Source organism: Triturus cristatus, chromosome 2_2 (genome assembly GCF_964204655.1).
Source record: "Triturus cristatus chromosome 2_2, aTriCri1.1, whole genome shotgun sequence".
Classification (NCBI taxonomy): Eukaryota; Metazoa; Chordata; class Amphibia; order Caudata; family Salamandridae; genus Triturus; species Triturus cristatus.
Window position 1 is genome coordinate 68,275,715 of NC_140582.1, and position 25,458 is coordinate 68,301,172.

The 25,458-nt window shown below is 42.6% G+C and overlaps 1 protein-coding gene across 3 annotated transcripts in view; it reads left to right on the forward strand.

Annotated features, from left to right (window-relative positions):
• The window catches only part of LOC146861856 (uncharacterized), a 158,286-nt gene that overhangs the window by 58,021 nt on the left and 74,807 nt on the right, over positions 1–25,458 (forward strand). For all 3 annotated transcript variants that reach the window (XM_085641028.1, XM_085641026.1, XM_085641027.1), the window contains 2 exons: positions 21,789–21,908; positions 24,010–24,117. In XM_085641028.1, coding sequence (XP_085497154.1) covers positions 21,800–21,908; positions 24,010–24,117 — 217 coding nt within the window. In that variant the 5' untranslated portion in view covers positions 21,789–21,799. The remainder of the gene's footprint in view (positions 1–21,788; positions 21,909–24,009; positions 24,118–25,458) is intronic.

Consider the following 25,458-nt stretch of genomic DNA (forward strand, 5'->3'; position numbering starts at 1 on the left):
CATCGAGGATGCCATCCACGCTGTAGCTGATAAAGAGCGGGTGTTGACGCTCCTGAACTGGGGGCCAAGGAGGGAGAACCACACAGATGGGAAGGCAACATGCAGGAGGAAGGATAGAAGCACGCACCCAGGCCAAGGAGTACACAAAGGAGACTGCTGGAATTACGAAAATACATGCCCTCTAGACGAGTGCTTGAAAAAAAAAGTAGCACCAAAAAAGGGCACATTGGAAAACCAAGTAGTTCATCCATCCTCCAGGGATGGGACAAATGTAAGATGCGTTACTTGAAGTCCACATACGGGGGGCTGGTTGAGGTTGTGGGCTGACTGGGGATGGGTTAGGGGAGGGCCACTGTCCCTGGGGAGGAAGAGGCTGCAGGAGGAGGGAGTGGGAGGGAGTGCCGGAGGAGGCTGGCTGAGGATGTGGGAGGAGAGCGCATTCCTCGCCTAGACCGGGGAAGAGCAGGTGTAGGAGAGTAGGATCTGCACCTTATGTTGCCCCTCTTTTTTACTGATGTTTACACTGGTTTCTGGCTATAGTCTGGCTGGGACCCTGCTAATCAGGGTCCCAGCCTCTCTGTTCTCTCTAAACAACTTGGAGTGCATATTAGGTGCACTAGTGATTGGATACTGTGGTACCTTATGAGCCCCTAGTATATGGTACCTTAGGTACCAAGGGCATAGGTACTTCACAGGCCTACCAAGGGCTGAGCATGTATTATGCCACCCCTGGGAAGCAGACTAAATCTTACACCACAGGCCTGCTACTGCAGCCTGGGTGAGGTAGTGTTAGCAGTCCTCACTGAGATATAGGTTCACTATATCTCATCTGCACACACATTTAAACCTATCAGTCACCCTATCAATCCTGAGGGCAGGGTGCTTGGTTTCCATGTGAGGGGGTGCCTCTGCCTGAGCAGGGCCCCTCTTCAGCTCTCAGAGTCTATTATCTGGGGCTGTTTGTGAATGCGGTCAAACCATATACTCTTAAGTGCATTATAACCTCGCGGTAAATGCTAACTCTGGGATGGCTGCATCAAAACATGTCATGTTTGGTGTCAAACACTTTGGAATCATACATCCACGCCAGTAACTGGTGTGGGAGTATGATCCCACCCTTATAGAGGGATAGACATGTACCTACTGTGGAAACACAGTAGAATCCTGAAGAGCCCTGGCATCACAAAATGGATGCCACCAGTTACAGACACTGGGCTGCCCTCCTGCTGATGACCGAAACTCGCAGTGGAGGAGGCCCAACAATAGGCATCCTGTCACAGGGAGGTGTGGTCACCTCCCAGACAGGGTTTAGTGTATTAGGGCTGGGTGAGTGCACCCCTAGAGTGCTTTGAAGTCCTGCACTGGGGGAGCAGTAGGCTCCTCTGTGCATATACAACTACACAAAAGGGACTGGGGGTCTAAGAGGAAGCACAATAAGTGATGTGTATGCTAGTAGAAGGTAGCTCTTCTTTTAACCCTGGCAAACCGAGCTGAGCAAGATTTCCATCAAATTGTATCTTTGTGATAGAGCTAAAGTGTCAAGCTCTGTGGGTCAGTATTATCACGTGGTAATCTGCCACATCCATGAGGGTAACCTTTAGATCATAAGGATTCCCTCGGTGGCGAGCTCATACGCTCTTCGTGGATGCCATTCCCAACCAAGGCAAACAATTAATGCCACAGCGGGTTGAAAAAACATAGAAAAAACTGTGAAAAAACTATGTGATGCAGTGCAGTGAGATTTAAAAAGGTTATGTGAAAAGACGTTTTGACAATATCTCTTTCCTCACACCTAGTAAAAACCGAAGGAGTTAACCAGAGTCCCTGCTACTGACTCATAGCAGAAAACACTGTGACTCCGACTTTATGGTCAACATGTTTCAGCCTAAATGGAATTGATCCAGGCTTTCTTCAGGACCAAATCGCAGCTACTGCACATTAACCAGAAAACTTCTTATATCTAGACACTGTAATAAGAAGAACCATACAACCTCGCTTGATGCGAAACCTTCATTTACAGGATGCAATCATCACCTACAGGAAAATAAATCAATTATCATACTTATTGCTTATAAAGAAAAAGAGACCTGCAGGCATAATGGTATGCCCAAAATGGCTCTAATATTTCGCTTACCCTGAGTGGTCAAGGCCCAAACCTCACCTCCCTGGAACCTTCCTCGGGTATAGATGAGGCCCCGCTCTACAATAAAAGAGGGGAGAAAAAAGGGGAGGGCTCTTCAACAAACAAATAAACCAAGAAAGACCCTGTCTAAAGTACAGAGTCCTACCAAATCACAAAGTGCGTGTCAATCGCACTCCACTACCTACCAGCTCTTTGAAACAGAAACCAGTCAAAGGTCAATAACTTGTAAAGATCATTTCTCGCAGAAAATACTATTATGAGATAGAGACACAGGCGCAGGCACACCTTGCTATGTGCTTGCTGTACATCTCTTAGTTTTCATGGCTATCCTGTTAGTGTCTTATGGCTCTATGTCCTCAATAGCCCACTGTCAAAATTCAATTAGTTAAATGCGATAAACTCAAAAACCCCAAGGTGTACATGCCATTATACCACCCTGGATACTGATTAGAGATGTCCTTCAATATATTTCGACTCATTCACCCATTCGTGTGGCTTCAAGATAAAAAGGGCCAACAATCAAAACAAACGTGATATGAGTTAAGCCCCAGTATGAATCAATCGCTCTTTCAAAACAAAATGAGAAAGAACGCCTACTTATTAGAAAACAGCCCAAGCGTTGTGTCAACCGGGAAAGTTGTAATGTAAAAACCCGGCATGAGTAAGCACATGTGCAATCTCACCTAACTAGTGCTACTACACCGCTATATTCAGGGACCCTAACTGGGGGATTATATTCCTTGGCGATACATAGCTTCATTCACCGCTACCAGTCAGTCACACACTAACCTGTCCGTCGGTACCTCTGGACTCCCACCGAGTTCTGGGAAGGAGGCACCGGAGTTACAACTTCCTCGGGTTTAAATACCAGTTCTTATCGTGGGTGTCTTTCCGGTTTGGGAAGCGCGCGCTTCAGCTAAGACGGCATAACAACGCCGGACTACAAAATGACGTCACGCGTAGCTTTTCTGTAGTTTTGAAAAGCGCGCGCTTAGTATAAGACGTCATGGCGCCGCTGGACTACAAAATAACGTCACGCGTAACTCTTCTGTAGTTCCATGTGTAATTCGAACGTAAAAATACAAATGGAAGTCACGCGCGAATATTTGTAGTTCGGAGGTCAAGAGTAGTTCGAACTGAAAAATCAAAGACCCTTAATGCAGAGTAACATTCTGTATTCGCTCACAAGTAACACTACATGTAAGAGAAGAGTTATAGTAATTAGGGCAGTAGTGATTGTCCAAGCGTCCCTGTTGATCTTATTGTATTAGCCAGGGCTACAAACGGTACATCGCTAATAATGGAATGAACATACCCTATATGGTGTATGCCCTCGAAGGAATGATGTCCCCATGTATACCTCATCGTAGGCATGCGCTTAATCGGCTTCTCTTATACATAGGCATATATTGTTACAATGTACCTGTGTGCTCCATCACATGTTCAAAATCGTGATGGTCATCTGATGGCCATCATATGCTAAAGGTGGCCACGATGCGGCAAAAGATGTTTTCAGAAGCCACATAGCAACTCCAGTCAGAGCCATACCCACCAATAACCAGACCAACGAGTTTGTAGTGTTATGAAACATTTTGGGAACTGCTGTCAAATTAAAGACTAACCCAGGGAATATCATCATTGAGACCCAGAGTATCACTGTGGCGGGGAGATCTTGATTCCATCTCTGCGTTCCACCAGTGGTTGAACGCACAAAATGATTTCCTTAATTTTACAGTCGAAGCTAGTAAGACCAGGTTGGCATTTCTCGACTTGTCCATTTTTGCTACACCACATGGCCTGGAGAGTGAGATCTACAGAAAACCGATGGCGAGGAACTCACTTCTCAGATATGATAGCCAGCACCCCAAGGCACTCAGAGACAACTTGCCTTACGGACAATTCCTTAGAGTTAGGAGGAATTGTTCCACCACTGAGGGTTTTAAAACACATACCCAGTTGCTGACTACTAATCTCTTGGATAGACACTACCCTCAGAGTTTGGTGAGACGCGCCCGCAGGAGAGCTGCTAATAATCACCGTGAGGCCCTTTTAGAGCCACCGATGCAGAAGCCTCCTGCAGATAGACTTACTTTTGTACATACCTTCAGTACACTTTCAAATCAGATACAGAAATGTATCAGACACCACTGGCGTTTGCTGAATTCCAGTAAAGAAAAAATCTCTCTTCCCTTGTTTGCATTCAAAAGAGGCAGTAATATCAAGGACAAATTGGTTCATACACGCCCCAAGACACCATTACCGAGACAACTGGGTACTCTCTGGGGTTTACCGGCAGCCACGGGTCACCATCCTTGTGGCGAATGCTCTATTTGTCCACAGACCTCACACTCAACAATAATTGATATAGGAACCAGTAAACCATGGGTTCAATATCAATTTACTAACTGTAACAGTAGCAATCTGATCTATTTGATCACTTGCCCGTGCCGGACAAACTATGTCGGGATGACTACTCGAAAAGTTAAGGCACGTATGCTAGAGCACAAAAGTACATTTAGATGTAAGAAGCTTACCACAAAACTTATGAGACATTTCAATGAACATCACGGACCAGAAGATTTTAAATGGACTGTTCTTGAAAAACCCAGTATACCCTTATCTGTCAGTGATATTTCCAGATATCTATTTGTTAAAGAGCAAAAATGGGTGTATAAACTGCACAGTGATACTCTGGGTCTCAATGATGATATTCCCTGGGTTAGTCTTTAATTTGACAGCAGTTCCCAAAATGTTTCATAACACTACAAACTCGTTGGTCTGGTTATTGGTGGGTATGGCTCTGACTGGAGTTGCTATGTGGCTTCTGAAGACATCTTTTGCCGCATCGTGGCCACCTTTAGCATATGATGGCCATCAGATGACCATCACGATTTTGAACATGTGATGGAGCACACAGGTACATTGTAACAATATATGCCTATGTATAAGAGAAGCCGATTAAGCGCATGCCTACGATGAGGTATACATGGGGACATCATTCCTTCGAGGGCATACACCATATAGGGTATGTTCATTCCATTATTAGCGATGTACCGTTTGTAGCCCTGGCTAATACAATAAGATCAACAGGGACGCTTGGACAATCACTACTGCCCTAATTACTATAACTCTTCTCTTACATGTAGTGTTACTTGTGAGCGAATACAGAATGTTACTCTGCATTAAGGGTCTTTGATTTTTCAGTTCGAACTACTCTCGACCTCCGAACTACAAATATTCGCGCGTGACTTCCATTTGTATTTTTACGTTCGAATTACACATGGAACTACAGAAGAGTTACGCGTGACGTTATTTTGTAGTCCAGCGGCGCCATGACGTCTTATACTAAGCGCGCGCTTTTCAAAACTACAGAAAAGCTACGCGTGACGTCATTTTGTAGTCCGGCGTTGTTATGCCGTCTTAGCTGAAGCGCGCGCTTCCCAAACCGGAAAGACACCCACGATAAGAACTGGTATTTAAACCCGAGGAAGTTGTAACTCCGGTGCCTCCTTCCCAGAACTCGGTGGGAGTCCAGAGGTACCGACGGACAGGTTAGTGTGTGACTGACTGGTAGCGGTGAATGAAGCTATGTATCGCCAAGGAATATAATCCCCCAGTTAGGGTCCCTGAATATAGCGGTGTAGTAGCCCTAGTTAGGTGAGATTGCACATGTGCTTACTCATGCCGGGTTTTTACATTACAACTTTCCCGGTTGACACAACGCTTGGGCTGTTTTCTAATAAGTAGGCGTTCTTTCTCATTTTGTTTTGAAAGAGCGATTGATTCATACTGGGGCTTAACTCATATCACGTTTGTTTTGATTTTTGGCCCTTTTTATCTTGAAGCCACACGAATGGGTGAATGAGTCGAAATATATTGAAGGACATCTCTAATCAGTATCCAGGGTGGTATAATGGCATGTACACCTTGGGGTTTTTGAGTTTATCGCATTAAACTAATTGAATTTTGACAGTGGGCTATTGAGGACATAGAGCCATAAGACACTAACAGGATAGCCATGAAAACTAAGAGATGTACAGCAAGCACATAGCAAGGTGTGCCTGCGCCTGTGTCTCTATCTCATAATAGTATTTTCTGCGAGAAATGATCTTTACAAGTTATTGACCTTTGACTGGTTTCTGTTTCAAAGAGCTGGTAGGTAGTGGAGTGCGATTGACACGCACTTTGTGATTTGGTAGGACTCTGTACTTTAGACAGGGTCTTTCTTGGTTTATTTGTTTGTTGAAGAGCCCTCCCCTTTTTTCTCCCCTCTTTTATTGTAGAGCGGGGCCTCATCTATACCCGAGGAAGGTTCCAGGGAGGTGAGGTTTGGGCCTTGACCACTCAGGGTAAGCGAAATATTAGAGCCATTTTGGGCATACCATTATGCCTGCAGGTCTCTTTTTCTTTATAAGCACTAAGTATGATAATTGATTTATTTTCCTGTAGGTGATGATTGCATCCTGTAAATGAAGGTTTCGCATCAAGCGAGGTTGTATGGTTCTTCTTATTACAGTGTCTAGATATAAGAAGTTTTCTGGTTAATGTGCAGTAGCTGCGATTTGGTCCTGAAGAACGCCTGGATCAATTCCATTTAGGCTGAAACATGTTGACCATGAAGTCGGAGTCACAGTGTTTTCTGCTATGAGTCAGTAGCAGGGACTCTGGTTAACTCCTTCGGTTTTTACTAGGTGTGAGGAAAGAGATATTGTCAAAACGTCTTTTCACATAACCTTTTTAAATCTCACTGCACTGCATCACATAGTTTTTTCACAGTTTTTTCTATGTTTTTTCAACACGCTGTGGCATTAATTGTTTGCCTTGGTTGGGAATGGCATCCACGAAGAGCGTATGAGCTCGCCACGGAGGGAATCCTTATGATCTAAAGGTTACCCTCATGGATGTGGCAGATTACCACGTGATAATACTGACCCACAGAGCTTGACACTTTAGCTCTATCACAAAGATACAATTTGATGGAAATCTTGCTCAGCTCGGTTTGCCAGGGTTAAAAGAAGAGCTACCTTCTACTAGCATACACATCACTTATTGTGCTTCCTCTTAGACCCCCAGTCCCTTTTGTGTAGTTGTATTAGTTTGGAATAGGGGATTTGGACTTGGGTAGGTCTTTAAATTATTTTTCCCTTAGACCCTTCTCTCACCTGTTGTTTTGATGATCCTCTGTGCATATGCCAGTTCAAACCGGCTGTGGGGATACCTGCCCCTGCTCTGGCGCGAAACTGGACAAAGGGAAGTGGGTGTAACCACCCACTCCCCTGACCCTCCCATAGGTGGGGCCATAGAGCTAGTCCCTCCCTTCCTTCTAGTATAAGTTAGGGAACCCTTGCCATTGCAAACTAGATATCCCTGGACGACGCCCTGAAGAAGAATCCTGGACCTTCGACGTTCCACTACCTCTGGAAGACTGAAGAATCTCCCTTGGAGTCAAGGAGTGACTCCCCTGCTTGGCAGGCACCCAATCTTGCAATCAACGGTCACAAACTTTCCTGCTCCCGCTGGAGTTCTAAGTCCCTGCATCCTAGGAAGAGGATTTCCGGACTTCTCCAAGGCCATCGTGAGTCCCCAGTGACTTTGAGGCAAGTGGACCCCACGAGTGACGAGGAACCCCAATCCCTGGGTACCGTGCACTATTTTTGAGTGCAACCCCTTCACGACGTTCTACGAACTTGTGAATTGGACCACGTGTGGTCCAAGCCTCCAGCAGGATTTCCACCGAAGATCAGAGGCCTACCCCGTCCCTAGTGACCGTGGGCCCCTGTTGAGTGAATCCTCCCGAGGCGTCTCCAGAAGACTTTTCTACAATTCCAAAGGGCTCCCCTGGTTGCTCCAGGCCTGCCCTGACTTACCCTCGCTGGGTGAGTCCCTCAGACCTTGCTGGTCTGCACCGCTGACTTTTTGCACGTTCCACGAGACTTGCTGTTGCCAAGGTTTGTTGGCTCCTCCTGGACCTCGTGGCTGAAGAGTCAAGACACGCGTGGATCACCTGAAATTACCCGACGACTGTGGGCATCCATCTTCCTTGCCCCGGGTCACTGCCAAGTGACTTTGAACACTGTCCCCTCTGCTTTCAGGTCTTCCTTCTTCTAAATCCAGGCTTGGATTCCAACGGACACTTCTCCTGTCTTCACAAGCAGCAAGTCTTCTTTGGCTCCCATTGAAAACACCGCTGCGACCCGACACCAAAAGACACCTATGCACCCGGCTTCCCTGGGTGAGGTAACTCCAGCACTACGGTGCTCCTGTGGGTGTTGGCTCTAGAGCTACTTACCCTGTAAGTGACTTGCTTGTAGACTCTCCCGAAGCATCCTAAAACTCTAAATTTCCAATTGCGACTTGCTCCATTGAAGTCAATTGGGATCCGCGGCTGTGTTCTCACACTGCATGCGTCTCCCGTGGGTCCTTTACTTACCTGCCTTGGGTGGATTAGTGCGGCCCCAGCACTTCTGGAGGCCCTAGGCCTTGTCCCCTTGCAAGTTGTTATCTCTAAGTCTCTTTTTTAGTATATGGTCTGGTACGCCCCTAGGGCCCCAGCCATATTTGTGCTTAACTTGTTGTGAAATGTTGATTTGTGCATATGTCCTTGACTTCTTATCTCATAAGGAGATTATTAGAGTGAGTCTAGTAATAAATACATATATATTATATATATATACCTGTGTGGTTTTGATATTACCAATTGAAGTCTGCACCTCACCCAATCCACGATCCCATATGCGCTGGCATTATCACTAGTCAGCATACCTAGATCTTGCACCACCACTATGCCCGCAGAGATCTTCGCCTGGCTCGAGGCTGGTTTACACACCCTGGGAGACCTCTACCGGGATAGTGCCCTTGTGCCCTATGGCACACTAGTGGAGGAGGAAGGCTTATCCCGGGCCAATTTCTTCTGCACAGCTCATTACTTGAGGCATTGGACAACAAGTGGGGCGAAATGATGTGGGAACATCCAATGCAGCTTACCATACCATACTTAGATGTTGTCGGGACAGGCAGACATCTCATGGATTGGTTCGTGGATTTGCTCTGCCACCAAACGGGGACACCGCTCTTGCCTTTGTGGCAACACTGGAAGGAGGATCAGGCCCTTCCATGCACAGATAAAGAGTGGGCTACCACATTAGAAAGCCTGATCAGAGTCCTTTGTAATGTTTGCTTTCACCTCATTCAATATTACATTGTTTAAAGGGCTTACCTCACCCATGCTGAGATAAACCACTACTTTTGCCGCACCGACGCCGGTTGTCCTAGATGTCGCCTGCCCAACGTCGACCTTCTTTGCATGTTGTGGGCTTGTCCACCCATTTGTTCGCCTGCACAGGGCACATAGTGATGCACATGTGGGAAGTATGTATCTTGGGTCTCGTTCGTAGAGATAAGAGACAGAAGATCACCTCCCCCTTCCTTGATCTAGGTATGCTGAAAGCTGAGTGCCTAATCGCAAGACGCTGGAAGTTGCCAGAGCCTCCTCCCATGGTGGCCTGGAGGCAATCACTTCTGGTGTGGGCCCAAGCTGAGAGTATTGCATTACACAGATAGGGTAATTGAGGGCTGGGTAAGTTCCCTATAGCTGCCATCTGGGACTGCACGACTTTCAAAGCGAAACGCCCCCTGATTCAAACCCACCCCCATGCGCTTCGGCGGAGGAGGGTGAGGTAGAGGTGGAGGCCTGACCTACTATTTCACATCAGACGCACGGAGCAATGATTGGTACTTCCATGCTCATCCTGTATCACAATTAAGACTCATCGGGTTGGCTTTTGGACACATGGGTATTGCTGACAAATACAGGTGATTGAGGGTGTGGGGGGCTGGCGTTATTTAGGCTGGGGCAGTTTGTTTAGTTCAATGTCCTCCTTTGTTGTTGAATTTGTAAAACATTTGATCTCTGCTAACGCCACGTACTGTGGACCCTACAGCGGCCAAACATGAACATTCAGCCGAAACTCCATTGCGTTGAGGCGCACTTACTCTAGGTTCTCTACATATGACCAAATGCCTGTTTAGCTGTTGCATGTAGCACTATCTTACATGACACATTTAATTATTTATTTATTTGACGATTTTTATATAGCGCTGTCTAGACCCGGAGGTATCAGAGCGCTATACATGAGGATCGTTACGTTACCAGTAACAAATTACATCAGTTACAAGAGCAAGTAAACACACAGGACAAAGAAAAACAATGTTATGGTAGTTTGTCGGAGGGAGGGGGAGAAAGGAGACAGCTGGGAGACGAGGAGAACTGTGCCCAATTTCTGGCTGGGTAGGTGAAGGCCGAGGGGGTGAACCAGGGCCGATCTCCTCTATAGCTGACTAGCAGCTCCACCGGGCATCAACGATGATGCTCAGGTTTCCGCGGTCAGGAATAACAAGAATAACCTTTTTGCATAATTAATTTAGTTACAGTTGCATAATTAAACATAGAGGACAAATCCCCAATAGAGGAAAGAGGGCATATGGAAGGGGAGTAGAAGCAAGGGGCTGGGAAGCAGATCAGGTCTGGTAGACCGTCAGTGGAACAAAAGTACCTCATGGGGGCCCAAAAGGATAGTGTAATCGGGACCATAACCCAGGTGGGATTATATAGTCACTTGGTCCAGTGCCTACACCGCGCTGGGTCATCTCGGCGTCTTATTGAGATTGATTAAAATGTTGTAGTTTAATACTGCTGACCAATGTTTTACATGCTATACTTATGTACAACTGGCAGTCTAACTTGTCCTGACATATCAACTCCTTACCCTGTTTAAAATGTAATAAAACAGATTTAGATAGAGATAGAGGTACATTTTTTCATTTCTATAAAAGCAAAATATCAACATTACAAAAGAACTACCCTCATAACCAATCCTCTCACTCTAACATCCATTCAGACTCAAACACTACTATACTAAACAATCATACAGCCGTCCCAGCAAACTACACATACATAAGCGCAAACAGCAGAAATACAGGTTGAAATCCTTTGCAGGGTTCTAACTAGGTTAGAATCATATATGTATCTCTATCTTTGACAAAATAGTCATCTCACAATATATAGAAAGAATTGTTGAAATGTATTTGTAGACTGTTTCTATATTTTTTGCTGTTTTTCAATCAACCAAAATGGAATATGAGATATTTTGGAAAAAAATATAATCAATCTGATCTTAAGAGAAATTATGTATATATACTACTGTACTACAAATGGAAGAGAACCATTAGCACTTAGTAAGCACAGCAGAAGAAATACAGGTCAAGTGGGTGCCCCCTTTTCTTTTTTAGTGTTTCTTCTCTCCCTGCACCCAGACGTATAAGCATCATTTTTAGGGGGGTACTTTCTTATGTTTGACACACTGTCTCTCAGCCTGTGGGATCCACTTCCAAAAGTAGGTCGAAATAGTACTTTAGGTTGGTTACAAGTAAAATAGGATAATTCATCTTGTGGCAAAGAAACCTTACATATCCTTGGTTTGATCAAACGATGAGGGCTGCTGAATAATCTGCTAGATGTTTCTTTCACCAGTGAATTCCAAGAAACTGTCTAAGCATATGCACTTATTCACTAGTTTCCCTTACTACTAGACATCCAATTCAAGTCTCTCATGCAACTATTTCTGACATAAGGAAGGATGTACATTTACGCCCTTCTCTTACTGTTTATGGTGATGGAGAGAACCATGTATCACCCTGATATGGGCATCATACAAAATAATCTATTAAACTTACCTACATGGAAAGCATGCTATACAGAAAGCGCTTTTGGCAATGCAGAGTGGCCTGCAGCAAATAGCAGCTGCCTGGCCCTCTAAAGAAAAAATAGTTTAATAAAAATGAAGAGGGCTGTTAAGGTGCAGGAGTAGAAGGGGAGTAGCAGGGTCGGCAGTTAGGGGCGGGGGGGGGCAAAACAATGGGGAGTGAGTCGGCAGGGTGGAGGGAGTAACAGACGCACTCAAAAGCACTCTGTAGAATAATCTTGGCAGCAAATAGCAGCTACTGGATCATCCCAAAAATTAAAAGGCCACAAGGGGTCAGGATAGAAATAGAGGAGTGGGTGAAGGGGAAGAACTTTGGGACAGGGTAATGCCCACTTCTCACAAGAAGTGATCATATAGGGGCGTAGGGACCCCAAGGGTCAGTAGTCCATTGGCTACCACCCTACACACCCTAATACCCCATAATTCAGTATTTAGGGAAGCCCCTTGCACAAGGAAAGCAGAGCCTGCCGACCTGAAAGACGAAGAAGGACGTAAACAGTCGCATCCTGCAAGAGCTGAACAACCAGCAACTGACCTGGCGCCAACCCTGCTTGCCTGCTGACTTTGACAGTTGAGCCAAAAGTCGACTTTTCCTGCAGCTGCGGAGTCCCCAAAGCCTGGGAGACCTGCCAGAACTTCACCCAGTAACCAAGATCACCCGAGAGGTAGCTGACCTGCTTCCCTGCAACCTGCAGGCACCCAAAGACTTCTGAGAGGACTTTGTGACTACAGAAACCTGACGCCTGAAGACACCACTGCACCGTCGCTCCAAGCCCGAGTTGTAGTGGGCCAACAGAGTCATTGTGGTCCCCCAGCCCTCCAGAGACCACGTAAACCGTGGTGTTACCCCCAGTGAATTCACCGGTGATGCCTGCAGCCTTTGCATGCAGCCCCCTGTACTGTGACTGCTCCCTGTAAGCAAAACCCCAATGCCTAAAGACACCTCTGCACTCGTCCCCCCTGGGCCGTGGAAAAGAGGACCAAAGGTGTCCCTATGTCCCGAGCATCATGAGGCCTGAGCCCCCCTGTTGGTTCAGCCCAACTGGCCTCCCAGTCCAAGCCTGCAGCCTCTTTTCACAAAGATCGATCCCCATAGAGTAACATTGGGCACCCAACGCTGTTTTGAACCTCTGCACCCGGCCACCCTAGTGCCGCTGGTGGTGTTCTGCTGGTGTTGCCTTAGACATTGCCCACCACTCCCCTTAACTCCTGGATATTGTTCCCATAAGTCGCTGTAGCTGAATGCCACATTGACTTTCCCTCCCATAGGATAACATTGCAGCTTCTAAAAATTGACTTTTTTAACTGAAAAGAATTCCTATTTAAAAACGTACTTACCTGAACAAATTGCTTCTGGTGCCTAAACATATATGAAGATACGTGTTATTTTTATAAATTGGTGTGGATCTTCTTACTGAGTCCTGTATCTAATTTATTGACCAGTGTGTGTATTTTCATTTGTCTTGCACTCCTCTGTGATAAGCCTAAGGCTGCTCGACCACACTACTAGTATAAAAGCACCTTAGCATTGCCATAGCAAGCCCCTGTCCACTTATAAGGGAACCCGTGGACATGTTACACAATATGTCTAATTTTGATATATCATGTAAAGAGTCAGCTTCCTACAGACAGGATATTCAAGTTACTGAGAGAGTACCCATCTTCCAAACTCAGCATTCAGTACATATGTGATCATTTAAATAATACCTTATGTTGTGTTGGAAATTATGCAAGACACCTCATTAACTACTTTTCAAGAGTCACTGTAGATATATGTTTTAGCTATAATATGTAAGGCTGAGTTGAGAAGTGGTGCAAAAGACGTATTGAAAATATGTAGAACGAAGAAAGATGTAGAGGGCAAAGTTAAAGGAAATAAAAGTAGAAGGCATAGTCAATTTCATAATAAGGACTCTAAGTATGATAGGTATGAAGATACAAAAGGTAAACTGAAGGATACAAAGAATGTGAAAGATTTTTTTCAACTTCAGGGTTTTTATTATAAATAGGGCGCACTTTTCCTGTTTGTACTTTTCAATGGGTGCCCCATGCACAAACAGGAAAAGTGTGCTCTATTACAGAGAATGCGCTGCCCTTAGGGCAACCGTGAACTTGCATTCCCCTGGGGGCAGCACAATCAAGTGAAATACAGAGCTGCTTCAGAGCCACTCCATGTTTCACTGTGCATTAGAGATCTGTTTGTATGTTGGTGCAGTGAGTGACTGCATCTGACTACAAGGGGTTGTCTGGTTGGTCCATGGGACCCCCTTCACCCCTCCAGAGGATGCCATCAGGATGCGTACTGATAGTGCGCCACCTAATTGTGACGCACTTTCAGTGTGCCTCCTGACAACTTCTTGTCCTTTGCGACAGCGTCCATTGGACGGCACGGACGCTGAGGCAAAACAAAATCCTTGATTTGCATGGGCCATGCAAATACAAATGAGGAAATGCCCTCTTGAGATCGTGCTGGCACTACATCTGTGCCTTCGCTATCAGTATTATGAAAGGGGCTGACCAAGCATCTGCAGCCCCTTCTGTAATGCCAAAGTGCCGCGGGGCGTACAAAGCGGGAACCCATGCCTGTTGCGCCCACGGGCACTTTGACAGCCCCAGAAGTATTTGAAACCTTTAGCGAGACTGCCCTTGTCCATCTGAACACCAGTTTTGCAGATGCCTCTGCAGTAGATAGACATTTGCCAGAATGATCCGGCATTCTTTGCCATAATTGTTGAACTTTATGAGCTTAGGAATTTGTTTCTCTCCATTCTATATAACTTGCCCATATGCTTGTTCTGGGATTCATATTACATTCTATATCTACATTGCTTACATAAGCTACTGATTTTAGCCATTTTGCTGCTGTGGGAGGTTTAGATAGCATTCAGTTTACACACAACTACCTCCTAGGTTCATATAAAAGAGAAGACTCTTTTGTGAGGCAGGCATTAAGCTGCATGTGAATTCCAGAGAAAATTAAATATAGGCTTACCTTATTTTCTACTACAAGGGCTGATGATATGTTACGCACTTCCACCCAGTATTTCGTGAGCACAGGGCAACATATGAACATAGGTTCATCATCCATATTGATCATGCTTCATGTTTTGCATCAAGGTACTTCAACTTTAATGAGTTTTGCTATGATATTTGGAGTCATGTAAGTCCTGCGCAAAGTGTAGAAATGGTTCTGTGCAGAGCATTTGACTGTGAAGGATGACTGACAGAGGAATAGTGGCACATAAGACAGTGGTTACAGACGTGGAAGTGTGGACCATCGAGCACATAGTAATGTCCAGGAGGGAATCAGAAATGCTCTGGCTGTGGTGTACCTGCACACGATTCTTCGGAGTTTACAGGAGGAGAGGGAAGCACAAAGTTAAGTGCGTGGCAAAGGATCAACAGAGTATTACCACTGATTCTGATAATGCAAACGAACAGAAGTGCAAGTTGAGTGTTGAAGGTGTAGATGGCATATTAAAAAAGAAACGGTAAAATTAAAACTTCTGGTATAAAAATGATCATTATGGTGGATTCAGGATCCCTGTACATGATAGTTACCAAGGACGCCGCAAATTATAGGTTTGGTGGTAAACTGGGATATGGTTTAGAACCACTTGACATCAGAACACAGAGTTTTACCGCAAAAGCAATGGAAATGCTAGGTTATAATCAATTAACTTTCAAATTCAAGACTAGATGAGCAGTAGGTAAACTGCATTTTGATGTGAAGAGTCCCTTTGGACTTGGGTGGTTGGAACAGGATGCAGTAGACATAATTTGACCCAAATAGTCCTGAAAAAGTTTTGATTGTTGGTGAAAGTGACAGCACAGGGGAAAGGATGAAGAAGGTTTCTGAGCGCATTCTAAGGCAAAATAGGGGTTCTGGACACTTAACTACAAGAAAGGACAATGCTAATCCTGTAGTGAGAAGTGTACCAGTAATTTTAGAGATTGAGTTATGCAAGAGTTATTCAAGTTAATAGATGCTGGTATAATAGAACCGGTAGAATCATCAGAATGGGTGACTCCACCGGTGGTGGCCAGATTAGTGAATGGAAGAGAGTCTCTAAGTCGACCTGAGAGACCTTAATGATAAAATCTTGGTGGACAGATTTTCCCTGCTGAAAACCTACAGGCATCAATTGGTTTTCCACTATAGATATATCACCCACATACCATTGGGGACGTTTAAACCCCAAAATTAGGAGACTGACATACTTTACAACTCCAGTTGGATTTTTTCAATTCAGGAGGGCCCACTTTTGGCTCTCATTGACACCTGCTATCTTTCAAAAACTAACATATGTAATTGTAAAAATATTGAAGGTGTTATCTTCTTTATGACGACATGTTTGTGATTGGGAGGAACAGGGAAGCGTATGATTTGAAGCTGCAGTAAGTGTTGAAGATTTTAGAAAGGAAGGGATTGATAGCACAATGTAATAAATACCAATTTGCAATACATAATTCGACCTATTAGAACATGAAGTATGACAACATAGCATTAAGCCAAAAAAAAAGTGCCTGAAACAAACAAATAGGTGCTCCCTCCTAAGAGCAAGGATGATGTAAGAGATTTTAAAGCTTAGAAGAAATCCATTGTCAGTTTGTAAATATGATTGCAGAGACGTGTTTTCATGCAGGCAGTTGCTGAAAAACTAGGTAAAATTCATGTGAACTCAAGAATAGAGAAGATATTTCTGTAATATAAAAAGTAAAATGTGCTAAGCCCTACCTGACCCCATGCTTCGGAATAAAGCAGTAGTAATACAGATGGCAGGGTAAAGGGGATGTGACTCTGCTTTCTCAGATTGATAAGGGGGCTAAAGATGCCAACAGAAGAGAGATACCATGTGATCAAGAGCATGCACATAAGGCTTGGAATAGTTCCAACAATTCTTTGGGGGTACTCCAGTGGTTTTGAGATCTTTATCATAAGCCCCAAATGAACGTTCTTTCAGCAGGTTGTTTGCACAAGCCATTTACACATATTGCACACATGTCCAGGAGACTACAGTTATACTGTGCCAGGAGTATGTAATAAAGTGGCAGCATTTTTGAGTGGCATGCTAATACCCGCAAGGGGAGTTTCAGAGTGTGAGCAGGACCAGTGCAGTGTTGCAGAACAGTGGGGTGATGAGTTGAAGATAATTATGTCAGAGAAATGTAATTATATGTGATGGAATATGAAGAGTTGAAGAATGTAAATAGTTACATCAAAGTTTGGCCTAAGAATAAAAGTTTTGAGAAAAAATGCTTGCTTTTTCGAGGATTAAGGATGATTTGACAGAATGGGCGATGTGAAAATACGCACCTAGACACAAGATTACGTGCCATAGCTTAGCCACTGCAAAATACTGTGGGAGAAGGGGAGCGGACGGGGGGCGGAGATAGGGAGATGGATAATGGAGCTGGTCTACTTCCGAGGTGGTTGAGGTTCTAAATGTTTTGTTTCATCACTGTTTATTGGAAGTAGATATGGATCAGGCTGAGGGACTCGCTGAGACATCCTGACATGCTCATGTAGAGGAATAGGGGGTCGTACACAGCAAAGCTTAAAATCTGCACTTTATCAGAGGTTCAGAGCCACTGGGTAGAGTTACCATTCTGCAACCCAACTATGTCCCTATCATGTGTAATGTATAAAGTTGTTATGACAGAGGTACTCATATGCAAGTAACCCGAATTTCTGTAACTGTGTAAAAAAAAAACAATAAAAATAGATGATAAAAAAAAAGAAAAAAAAACAAATTAAGGATGATTTGACATTAGAAGGAAGATTGGTGATAAGAGACTGGGGGTATGTGTGATACCCCCAGGTAAAGTTTAGATGTTGATTACTGGATGTTTGCCATGATGGGGCACTTAGGTATTATCAACATTGAATTTAAATGTGTATTTGTGGCTCGAATTGGATATTGAGATTGAGAAAAGGATAAGAGAGTGTGCCCAGTGAGAATTCTTATAAGTCCCAATTAACCTTCAGATCACCTCTGTGTCCTATTAGTTGTCTTAGTATGCCATCACAAATAATAAACATAGATGTTATGGATCTAGTGCTGTACAGTAATGGTAATGTGAAGTATATAATAGTAATGATGGATCAATGTCCTAAATGGCCAGAGGTACAAATAGGTAAAAGGGCAGATGCCAAAACAATTAAAAGTTTCAAGGACAGATGTTTTCTGAGAGGGGGTTGGTCCAAAAGTATAATAAATGACTAGTGATAATGGAATCTGAATATGTTGACATGTTCCTGAGGGTCAATGGAATATCCCACAACACCACGTCAGTTTGTTATCCTAGAGGGAGTGGAGGTGTGTTGAGGTTCAACAGAGTAATCAAAAGAGGTTATACAGCTGGCAAGAAATAACAAGTTAATTTCGGAAATATAAAAGATTATGTGCATATAGAATTACACCTAATGTTGTCACAAGGTACAACCCATTTGGGCTAATGAGAGGTAGGACACATTTTTCTAAGGGTAACTTGGGGTGGATGCAAAAACCTAGGCTGGAGAAGTTGTCCCCTGATGAAGTCAGAACGAACATTAAAAGGTTACGATTAGCGTATAAAACTCATTATGATGCTAAGCATGGAGTGAATTAGGTAGTGCTGAAAGTATGGCAGTGGGTCCGAGTAAAGAAGGAAGTAAAGACTAGAAAGAGAGAGGGAGTAGGTTTGAGTCAATTTAGTGCAGAAAAAATATTTTGTCATTTTGCCCTATTTAGTGGTAGTAAGCTTTGGCTTGCGAACCATGTGTCATCATGTAGACTTGAAGACAGAAAAAATTAGGGAGAAGCAGATGGTAGAAGACTTGCTTGGTTGGGTAATGAGGATGGAGTTCATGAAAAGAGTGTGCCTTTAAGGTGGTTACGAATTGATGATGTGATTTGGGAAACGCAGTGGAAACCAGAATTACTTGTCAACAAAATTGACAAAGATTGGAAGAATTTACACGAGTGCAGTGCTTTGGGACAGGCTGTTAATGAATGTGGAGAAGTAAGAAAAAGAATTGGTAGCAGGATTTTTTTTTATTTAGATTTTTGAGTAAAGCACAATATCACCATACATATCTTTTTCTGTCTTTATTTACTTTTTGTTATTTTAGTGATGGTAATTACATAATGTAATGTAGAGTTCTATGCACATATTGTATGTAGGTATTCTTTACAGTGTGTTTAGTAGAAGTGTGTGCAATGTTAGGGTTAGTACTATTTTGTATGATTAGTTTATTCATTCCATGTTCTAATTTCCATTGTACTCTACGTTCAGGATTGTGTATGTTATTGCATTATCATTTGGAGGTGCACTGAGGGTTAAGCTCCACCTGCATCCCAGCAGCAACAAACTTAATTCTTGAAGCCACTAGCGTACATGTGTATGTCATTAGTACAGTCCGTCACATGTGGACCATGAAAAGTGCATGGGAGTCTTAACAGCTGGAGATAAAAAGATGGTTGATATGGATTTACTGAAGGTGAATAGCAATTTTTATTTTATTCCGCTGAGATCTGAAGAGTGTCCCTTTACCTTGATTAGAGTCGCAGATAGACACTCTTATTGAAGTATAACGTGCATATGGTTCTAATATTATCTGGCCATGCAATGTCTGTAAAGCCTCATTTCCCTCTAGTCATTCAAGCTAATTTCATGAATGAGTATTAGGAGCTTTGTAATATTTCACAGCTAAAGCTGCGTAGCCATCAAGGACAACATCTTGTAGAAGTTGCTGACAAACATCATGATGTGTCTGAGAGGTACGTTAAGTGGTGACCACTCAGCTAAACCCAGTCACTATTCAGCCTACTGGCGGTCTGTCATAAATGTTCGTTCAGTCGATTCATCACCAATTCACTATTACAGCCCATTCGAATGCTGTCTGTTTATGGCTTCAATGACTATTCACTTTAAAGTAAACTCCCACAAATGAAAAAGCAGGAAATTCACACTGACAGCATTTACAGCTATTAAGACTACAGATTGAAATAGAGCAGAAAAACAAATAATATACCTGATTTACCATAAATGAGTACCTGGGATATTGTACAGATAAAAAATACTTGTGTGTGATGATGCTAATACAATCTTGCCTTTAGCTTCAGGACCGACCTCAGCAGCAGAAGTCCCATCTTATGCCCAAATGGCATCTCCGGTGCAGTCTGGAATGCCTTGATCCAACTAGGACATGTATGAAAGTTTCAATAATAAATAAAGTAAAACCTTATTTTTTTGTTCTTGGACTTTCTCCTTTTCTTTCAAAGATTTCTTGGATGTAATATCAGTTTTGTTTTCCACTATTTGTCTTCACGCAAACTTGATATGGAAAAAAATGTACAATATTTCCATAGCAAGGGTCCAACCAAGGGGTCTGACTGGATAAGATATGACATTGCAATAAATGCAGTGATGGAATGTTTGTTTGCTGTTTTTGCTTAGCGATGATAGATTATATTGCTCATTATGTCAACGTTTAACATGTATCAAGAATGCATGGTAGTTAGAATGAATACCTTGATTGTTTCTAAAAACTCAATAAAATCTGTAAAATAGAAAAACAAATCGGTGATGGAAGAAGCAAAATGATATTCGCTATCTGATAACACATGTCAATATCTTGGGTTCTGTCATTCAACAAAATCCAGATGACAAAAGAAATGTAAATTATAAGCAAAGGCATTACTTCTGAAAACAGATCATTGCAATCGTGAATACAGACCTTTTCATTCAGCACCAAATATAAGCATCAATACATACCATGACAACAAAGGTAACACGTGAACTACAACTGAAATACAATGGACAAAACAAAGTGTGTATGCACGTATCCCACCCAAAACACAGCATTCTACCGAAAAGCAGCAACCCGTCTCCATTTGAGGCACTGATGACAGACCGAAGGAGGAACCGACATACCAGTGGAAAGTGCACATTTCCAGATTGACCAACATGAATAAATACATTTATAGTATTCACACTCCATACAAAGGGCACCACCTTCATACAATGAAGATGACCGAGGATTCCTCCAACAAGAAGGAAGCCACTTTTAATTCCAAACTGCACATCACACAGATTTTCCCATCATGCAGTGCTTTTCCTCTGGCTATGGCCTTGCCACCAGCATCAAACTTAGCATTACATTCCTTCTGCCATTTTGGGGTTTGTGTTTGGGGTAGTGACTTCTTCATCTAATTTTTCTGAATTAAGTCTTTGCTCCATTAGATCTGTCATCTCCAATTGTTTCGTAATATAATTTAACCATGATTTTAAGAATGTTTTATAATTTATATACATAAATCTAAACCGTGAATATATTTATGTAACCATTAAATCAGCCATTACTCTTAACCATGTATTACGTTCCTTAGCCCCTGGAGTTATCAATTTTTACGTTTTAATCTACAGTATTATAAATTCTTTATTCAGAATCAATCAAAATAAATTGATTTCACATTGCCTCAATATCATGTTTTTGTGCCTGAGAATGTACCTGCTTTTTACGCTAATGAATAGCTCTGCCTTTCCAATGAATGCAATATTTAGTTTCTATCAATAAATTACAAGGTGAAAAAGGATTTCAGTGACTATGCATGGGAAGAGTGAAACAGATGTAACGATGGGTCGCTTTCTTATTCTGTATTTTCTTTACCTTTGAATGCCTTTTAGTATACTTGGCTCCAGGTTTGAGAATCACAACTGCAACCAATGGCAAGACAGAAATATACTTTGAAATAATAGTTTTATTAGCCCATATGTTGCTCTCATGTAATGCTCTCTCTCCCTTGCCAGTTATTTAAGCCATAGATGGTGCACAGATGTGTTTTCTCATGAAAGGCTTATATTGTAATATTTGTATGTGCATATTTCCTTTGATATAGCGGGTGTGGAAATGACAGTAATGGCACCTATGGATTTGATGAGCTTTAAAGAAGAGAGAGATGCTGATCCTGTGGAAGGTCAGGACTCTGCCACAAGTGACAATATCAGATCTCCCACAGGTGAGTAAATTATGCTTATCTGCTGAGATGCTGTAGAAAAAGATATCCAATAGCCCATTTTTTCACCCCCTATCGCACTGACTCCTGTGCTGTAAGTTTATGCAGCTGGTTTACAATGTGGGAAACACTATTCCAATACTCAACTGGAAAGTAGAGAGGTAGGATTCTAAACTTAGGACCATGTTTACAAGTGTCTGGTGCTCTAGCTGAGACATGTTATCAGATTTCTCTTTCTTGGCATTGGCTATGGAAAATAAATATGGCAATCTTTTGTGAGGGGTCTTGATCTAGGTTGGGGTGTACCACATTCTAAAAACTCCTTACAGAGTCCAGTGGTATTCTGTGGTTACAATTATGTGTCAAGGATTAACATATAACACTGAAGTAACCCTCACACCCAAACAAAACCAAGGGAAACATATAATAACAATAAACAGTAGTTCAGTGGGATTTCTCTTCAAACGTATCATACATATATCCAACCAGTATACATTTGTCATATAATATAAACACATCCATACAAATGTACACAGAGCCTCTCTTTGTGAATGAAAGAATTCTGTATTGTCCGTGTCCCGTATTTAAATAATAAAGAAGGTCAACAAAACTGCAGACAGCTCAGTGATCAGCAGTCGTGGTGCATATATGAGTTAGGCCATCTGATACCAAAATCCATACATGGCTGTTAGTTGAGTGAGAACAGAAACAGAAGAAGTCCAAAATGAATTATTGATCTCCCTTACATGTAATCCATTAACAACCCTTATTACACTGTTGATGCTTCAACTCAGTAACGTCAGTCTCTGGATCGCAACAGGATGATAGCCATCTGTCAGTTAGCCTGCAAAGTAAATAAAAGAGGGCACATAAAACTAATGCCATTGGAAAACAAATCCTACAACTACTGTGTCATAAATGTCCATGTACCTCAATATGAGCAGTGATTGTAAATATCAAGAGAAAAATAATGTCTGTTGCTAAAGTATACCAATAGTCATCAATCATAATATGACAGAATGGATGGCATTTACCTGTGGCATAGCATATATATGTAATTGCTATATATAAGGTTCACATTACCCTAAGGCAACCATGCACAATACTCTTGTCCACAAATGCACAAAATACAAATCATACAGTTACCCATCACTGTCCGATCAATGGTAGTTCTGCTAAGTGAATTGCCGGCACTTGCGTATGGTAATGCCAAATTGATCATGTACCCAACAATCCACAGAAAGACATGAGATCTGTAGGACACTGAATTCATGTCAAAGTGGAAACAATCCCAATCTTACATGGGTCTTTAGTTGTACAGTGTAGAAAAAAGGTCAACTAATAAACAGTGTAGCACACCAGTGTTCATGCAAAACACACCAAAGCTATTGTGAACGCCGGTTTATTCTGAAATCTATGATTCTGCGTATAGCCACTCATTGCGTGCTACAGTGTTGCAGGCCGCCAGCAATAAATAGCATGAAAAAAAGATCACTGCTGAGGTGCTTTGTGATTATAACACACTGGCTTACAGCGCTTAAGCAAAACAGACCAAAACAATTGTGAAAGGTGTCTCATTTGAAAATTTGTGAGTCCGTGTCCACCAGCTAAGTGCTTGCTATAGTGTTGGCGGCAGCTGTCAATAAATAGCATGGGAAGAAGATCACTACAGAGGCGTTCTGTGATCATAACACATTCCCATATTTAGTTTAGTTTAGTCTTCCCTGTTTCTTGCATGTCTTAATTTCAGTTCTGTATTTTACCTTCCTTTAAATAATGACTTAGGGCATGATCACGAGTTTGGCAGAAAGGGTTACTCTGTCACAAACATGACGGATACCCCATCCGCCAAATACAATTCCATAACATCCTATGGAACTTGTAATTCGGCAGATGGGATATCCGACACGTTTGTGATGGAGTATCCCACCCACCAATCTCGTAATCAGGCCCTTAATCTTGTGATTCACAGTCCCTTCTCTTTCAGTCATTTAATTAACTGGTTGTACTAATTCATTTTTGGCCTCATGAGGAACAGCAAAATATTTTTTTTCAATTTAATGGAGACATTTTTTGTAAAATTTGTATGTACTTTTTAATAAAGGGGAATCAGCCATAATGGCAGGAATTTCATTGAATGTCAAAGAAGAGGGAGATGTCTGTTGCATGGACCTTCAAGACGACTCTCAGAGTGGAGAGAATTCTCCCTTGGGTGAGTAAATCATTGTTATATTCTTACATGCACTGAGATGTTTTTTGTTTCTGATAATGTACTGTAGTTGGATCATCTGTTTTTTTTTTTTTTTACTTTGCCGTCACTGAAAGCACGTCCCTCAGATATTTGGTGTCTACTAATCTTATCGGCTTCTGTCTGTATATTGTGGCAGACAGTTGTCCTCATCGTGTTCAGTAAGATATCCTAATACATAGATCTGTTTCTTACTTCCTCCTCACCCAGCATGTTACTCTGAGATAAAGAATTAAATGTTAAAAAAGATGGTCATGTTCTTTGTCAATGCTTTTTTCAATGCTTGTTTACATTTTGGTGACCTTAAAGGAGACACTGAGAGGGATCACTTACTGGAAAGTTTTTCTTATAAAAGCAGCAAGGTCCAGCTTGGCTGTCATGGTAGTACATGATAGGTATACATAGATACATAGATGCTGCTGCAAAAATAACAAAAATAAAAAGAAGGTGCTTCCCATCTTGCTTAGAGCTAGGAAGAATTTTGCACCAGTTCAAACTTTTTAAAACTTTTTTTTATTAGCTTTAAAAAAAACTTAATAGAAAACATAGAAAGAAAAAAAATTAGCAGGGCATTACACAGTTGGCAATGTCCCGTTATTGGGTGGAGTACATCATGTTGTTTCTTACAAGCCCTCAATACCCGTGGTTGCTTCCCATGCCGCCCATATTTGTTCTCATTTTCTGGGGCAGCCTCTGCTTTCGTAGATTGTTTCTCAGCTGACTTACACCAGTTCATGCCTCTGGTCCATTCCTCTAACTTTGTCCCCTCCTCCCCTCCCCGTGTCCAGGTAGTGTTTCTTTTGGCCACTGTTAGAAATGGGGGTCACTAGTTGGCAATGGTTTGCACCATTGTCCAAGTAGGGGCCCTTCTTCCTAGTCATGGTAAAGGGGATACACTTCTAAAATAACCTCTGCTCACCCCCTTGGTAGCTTGGCATGAGCAGACAGGCTTATCTCAGAGTCAGTGTGTAAAGCATTTGTGCATGCATATAGTAACACAGTGAAAACAAAACAAATGGACACCACACCAGTTTAGAAAAATAAGCAAAACTTTATCTAAACTAACAAGACCAAAAACGACAAAAATCCAACATACAATACTCTAAAAATAGTTACTTTGCAAGATAACCTTTAAATTGCAGAACTAGCTGAAAAACAAAGTTCTTCCGAGTCCATTCGGAGCTACCACGATGCTGAATACAACAGAGTCTAACAATTCCAGCCGGTCAGCTAAAGTATCGACAGACTCGAAAACACTACCTTTCTCATTGATGCCAACACGTTGGTGCGAGCCGGTCAGGGCAA